At 40.7% G+C, this 5238-nt stretch overlaps 1 protein-coding gene across 2 annotated transcripts in view; it reads right to left on the bottom strand.

Annotated features, from left to right (window-relative positions):
• dnajc21 (DnaJ heat shock protein family (Hsp40) member C21) overlaps positions 1 to 4898 on the bottom strand; it is a gene marked incomplete at its 5' end in the record, with an annotated part of 6758 nt that extends 1860 nt beyond the window's left edge. The window contains 9 exon segments of one of the 2 annotated variants that reach the window (XM_035667988.1): positions 248 to 381; positions 503 to 551; positions 690 to 875; positions 1716 to 1809; positions 2567 to 2709; positions 3032 to 3336; positions 3530 to 3661; positions 4562 to 4685; positions 4805 to 4898. In XM_035667988.1, coding sequence (XP_035523881.1) covers positions 248 to 381; positions 503 to 551; positions 690 to 875; positions 1716 to 1809; positions 2567 to 2709; positions 3032 to 3336; positions 3530 to 3661; positions 4562 to 4685; positions 4805 to 4898 — 1261 coding nt within the window. 2 annotated transcript variants of the gene reach the window in all.
• Positions 4899 to 5238: the final 340 nt, after the last annotated feature.

Below are 5238 nucleotides of genomic sequence, written 5' to 3'. Positions count from 1 at the left end.
ACTGTCCGACGACGTCCGACGGCCTTTACAGTACTGCTACTCTATTTCCACCAATAGATCCTCCTAAATGTTTCACGCTGGACCTTTAAGACATTTTATTTAGAAATAAAAATTTTGATTATTAGATTTTAGCTGACTGCCTTTGAGATTAATTAATGTGTGGACACTGTAAAACCACTTTTGAACAAATCCAGAGAAACCAGGTGGAGATGGCAAAAAACAAAACAAAAACAAAAAATAGACTTACGTCTTCACTTCTGTGGGAGGGAGATCCTCCTGCTCCTCCGGCTCTGTAGTGTCCGCTGACTTCTCGGGGGCATCTTCCTCGCGTGTGGTCAGCACTGGTTTTTCCTCCCCCTCCTCCTCTTTTGGAGCACTCTGCTATGGCGAAGGAGAGCACGAACAGAGAAAGCTTTTAAAAAAGATTCACTTCACAGACATTGAGAGAACACTAAAAAACAGGCACAACTGCTGAGAGAAAGAAAAAAAAACTATAACTTACATGTACTACTTTCTGCTGTTTCTTTTTCCTTTTCTGCTTTTTGGAAAGCCTGTGTAGGTGGAAAGAAAAATGTCAGTAGAGACAAATAAGACATGGCATACGAGTCTGATGTGTCAACAAGTTCTAACCACGCTGACAACCAGTTGAAAAGAACGTTTTCTTTCTAATACTCCATTCAGCTACATACTTTTGCCTTGGCTTGTCATCCTCCTCCTCCTCTTCCTCCTCCTCCTCCTCTTCCTGCTTATGTTCCTCGTCTCTTCTCTCCTTTCCATCCAGGTTTAAACCAAGTGACTCTTCTTCTTCCTCCAGCTGTTGCCGCAGCAACGCCACCATCTCCCGGTGCTTTTTGGATTTCTCATGGTTTTTCATACTGTAGAGAAGAAAGAAAATAGAGAACATAGAGATTTAAAAGTATTTTTATCACCAACAAGTATTGACGTGACGTAATCACTGGAAGTACATTGACATTTCTCAATTTCTCCATGGAAATCATAAATTAAAGAGTTAAACCCAACGCAATGGATCATTTCAAAAACTACATTATTAGTTTGAAGTGTGCACGACTAGTAGTAAAGAGTAAGAGGAAAAAAAACGCTGCACAAACAAAAGCTTCATCACGCCCAACAGGTTGATGAGTCAGAACGAAATCAAAAAAAAAAAATTCTCAACACTTTTAAACAATGGCTACGACTGACCTTGTAATTCAAGTTTGACTATGACAACTTTCCTCCATTGTTTTGGTAAGAACAAAAATACCTACACCAGAGTGGAAAAAGAACAGTCCACAACTGCAATCATTTAGTATTTTAAATAAAATAGACCTAAGATTTTAGTCAGTCTGTCATTTACATCAGGCCATAGATTCTGTCACATCACACCTACTGTTTTATTTTTCTCTTTTTGACACTTTGGATCAAAATAAGCTTTGCGTGACACAGCCGGTGCCAGCCACATGTGATGAACGCTTTTCAGCGCTTTGTATGTATGCCAAGTAGGATGTGTGGTCTTAGATGCCCATCCCGCTTCCTGGTTGGCACCATGAAGATCCTGATTGAAGCAGCCCCAGGCATGGCGCTCTTCACCACTGCATTAGTGCACTTCGACACTGTGCTGATAAAACGTCACTAAAATCATTCATAGCCTAGCGAGGTGTATTAGCACGTAGGTCCAGAATACAGCAAGTAGGTGAAGTGGGTGTGAAGTCACTCACGCTTTATCTGATTTGAAGGATTTGTCACAGGCTGGGCAGTACAGATCATCATAATAGTCAATTGTGAGTTCGTCTCCATCAGGCTGCTCTGTATCTGTGAATGAAAATACACAAAAACAAGACTTTATTCTTCACTGATGATTAACTTTTATTCAAACACAATTTGTCAATTTAGGTCTGTGGAAGCTGCTGGCATTGGTTTGCCTGATGATGTATGGAGTATTACTGGCTGCCTTTGAGATAATTAAAGTGTAACGTTACATTTAAACTACAGGTGACTGTGTAAAAATACAGCCTAAGATGGTACGTCTTTAACTTTTTTAATTTAGAGGAACAGACGACAAACCGGTGGCTCTGACAGTGCTCAGTTTGCAAAAGTGTTAGCCCTAAAGGGGATAACGGTGGTCCTTTAATTTCTTCCGTTAATAACAAGGACGGATGTATCTTCCTTGATCAGGTTGTATAATCCTTTACTTCTATTCCCCACAGTATCTGAATTTACTTTCACACATTTACTGAGTATGGGACCGATCCATGCAGTCGCCGTATTCAAGTTGTTGTATTCACTGTAATAGAAATCTGGTGTTGCAGTGACCTGAAGGTTTTCATTAGAGATGGCTTTGCTAGATGTGTGTTTCTAAAAAGAAACCTGCTTCACTCTCAGCCATCTCTACGGGCATCGATAACACAAGCAGTCCGTGTTGACCAATCACAGTTGTTGTAGTTCCCATTTGGTATTTGTAGCCTTAATGCGCAGATGCATTTTCATTTCAGCCTGACGCATGTAGCTGCTGTAAACACAACAAAACCCCTTAATTCAGAAGTAAAAGTGATTCTTAAATCTCACTGACCTCCTCCCTCTTCACTGTTCTCTTCTTCCTCACTCTCCGATGCGTCTCCAAACTCCTCTCCGTACTGAGCCTCTATCTGCTGCAGCTCCTTCTCAAGTTCAGACATGGCCGCCCAGCTCTGCTCCTTGTACTCCTCCGCCAGTCTTGGATGGACACAGAGTATATTATTATGAGTATGAGGAAGAAATATAGAAAAATAAATCTCACATTTACTCAACTAAACAACAGTAAAGCCTGCACACTTACTCACTGCCACAAAAAGTTATTTATTAATGACTACGTTTCAATCCAAGACCCGCCATTCAGACCCGACAAAGATCCATCTTGGATCAAAACGTCATTAATAAAAGAAACATCTTGGGGGCAGTGAGTGTCGTTTATTAACCGATGCCCTTTTCTGACAGAGTGATGTGTATACACTATTTTCCTCCTATATTTTCTCAGCTATCCATCCATCCTACTTACTTGGCCTGGCTCAGCTTCTGCTTCCGCCTCAGCTCCTCCACCTTCTTGATCTTCTCAGCGTTCTGCTCCTCCACCAGCTTCCTGTGGGCCTGCACACGGCGGTCCCGCTTGCGGACAAAAGCCACTAGTTGTCGCACAAGCTCGTTGCGCTCCTTTCGAGCCTTCTCTCTGGTCTTCTTGTTCTCCTTCTCCATGGCCCTTTTCTCCCAGCGGTTGGAGGCCTGCCTTGTATCATACTCCTCCTTCCAGGCAAAGTTTTTACGAGTACAGAAGCTCTGCCAGTAGCCGTAAAACACGTGCACTACCTGTAATATTAAATAGAGACTGATTAAGCACAACAGGCACGAAAAATGCTGGGGACCATGAATATTTCAGTCTTGTTACTCTTAAGTTTTTACTACTATTTTATTCATGTAAATGAATTGTATAAATAATTCTTATATCATCCAACAGAGGAATGACTGCAAGACAAGTGTTTCAAGTGTGGGTCTGGCTTACGGTATCATAATCACTCTGAGAGTCTCCAAATGGAGGAAACTCCTCTTCCTCCTCCTCGTCTTCCACCCTGCCTTGCTCCATCTCCTCTTTAACAATGGACTCAAAGAGATTCCTGTAGACTGTGTAAAAGCCCTAGGGGGAGGAAGTGGATAAAAACAAGAGGAGAAAATATATTTTGAGAGACGCATTAAGAATTTCTGTACCCACAATGATTATGAAGCTGCCTCTGCCTGCGTGGCAAGCTGCTGCACTCTAGTGGTTCTGTGCCAAACATGGTGTTTGATATTTAGACCAATTCTACCTCGGGTTCATCAAATCCTGAGTGGTTTTGTTAGATTGGCCGTGTGTTCCTGCAAACTGACATTGAGACTGAATGTTTTTTTAAGTGGGTCATAATTTCCCACAGTTTTGGTAAATGTTGCTGTCTTTTTTGGCCTTCAGATTATCTCATAACTACTTCCTCTTACTTACACTCATCCAACAAGGACAGACAGTCTGACCTGTTACATTGACTTGTTAAAATCAGGAGACGTCCAATCCAGTTGTGTGGCGTGTGTTTTGGGTTTATGATTCCATTTCTAGATCATTCATAGGTCAGGTATACTTATTTCTGAACTTACTGTGGATAAACCTGTACAGCTTAACATTTAAGTAACTTAAAATGCATTTAATGAAAGAAATCTTTTAGGGAAAAATTATATTAAAGTCACTCATTTGGATAGTTACTTTCTATAGCTTTAAAAAAAGCTATAGAGCCTCATAAAACCTTGACAGTTTTTCCTTTTCCTCCGTAGACAAAGTAGAGTGGAGATTGGGCTATGTTGACCAAATATCATAAGGTAACATAAAGTGATTTGTCCTCCACAAAATGAGACTTCGGGGATTGTTTGAAGGAAGCTTCTTTAGCAGATTAAGATCCTGTTTCTATTAAAATTGTCCTTGTCTGAAGAAACAACCTGGTTGAAGGTTTTATGTGACCATTTTGTGAGTACTGTGCAACATAATCCTTGCACACACGACATTAACACTAACCTTCTCGTCATCTCCGTAGCCAGAGTAGCAGGTGACCGTGAAGTACTGCAGCAGGTCGATGCTGTCATCTTCATAATCTCCACTCAGTCCTCCTTTCAGCAGAGCCTCCCTGTGATTGTCATACCTGCCGCACAGAAGGAGACAACGCCATCAAATGAAGACATTCTTAAACGGACACAGTTTGTATAAAACCGTAAAGATATTGTCGGGAAAAGCTCTTTGCACATGTTGAGACATACACACCAAGCTCTCTCCTGTGGATCACTCAGGACATCGTAAGCTGCCTGAATCAGCTTGAAATGCTCCGCTGCATCCTCCGCATTGTCCAAGTTTTTATCTGGAAATTTCAGAGGTTGTTTTTTGTTTTTTTTATCATTTTGCACCGTTCAAGTTAATAGCGTCACGGAAATATCAGCACATGGCGGTTTTGAGCACAGCATCTTTACAGTTTTCTTAGAATAAGAATGACATAAGACAGGTTAAAATGCAGAGTTAAGTAAATACACACTATTTAATAAAAAAAAAGAAGGGAATGAATTGTTGCAGACAACTACAGTATTCAAAAGCGAGTGTTTTCTTTTAGCTGGAAAACATAAATGCATTACCTTTTCAAAATAGCTTTTAAAATCTGAGTCTAATGTGTTTTTAACATATGTAATGTACTGTTTTATATTGTT

Source organism: Morone saxatilis, unplaced genomic scaffold (assembly GCF_004916995.1).
Source record: "Morone saxatilis isolate NCDOM2014 unplaced genomic scaffold, NCSU_SB_2.0 Contig21, whole genome shotgun sequence".
Lineage (NCBI taxonomy): Eukaryota > Metazoa > Chordata > Actinopteri > Moronidae > Morone > Morone saxatilis.
Note: the sequence above shows the minus strand (reverse complement) of the source record. Positions and strands in the feature narration are given on the sequence as shown.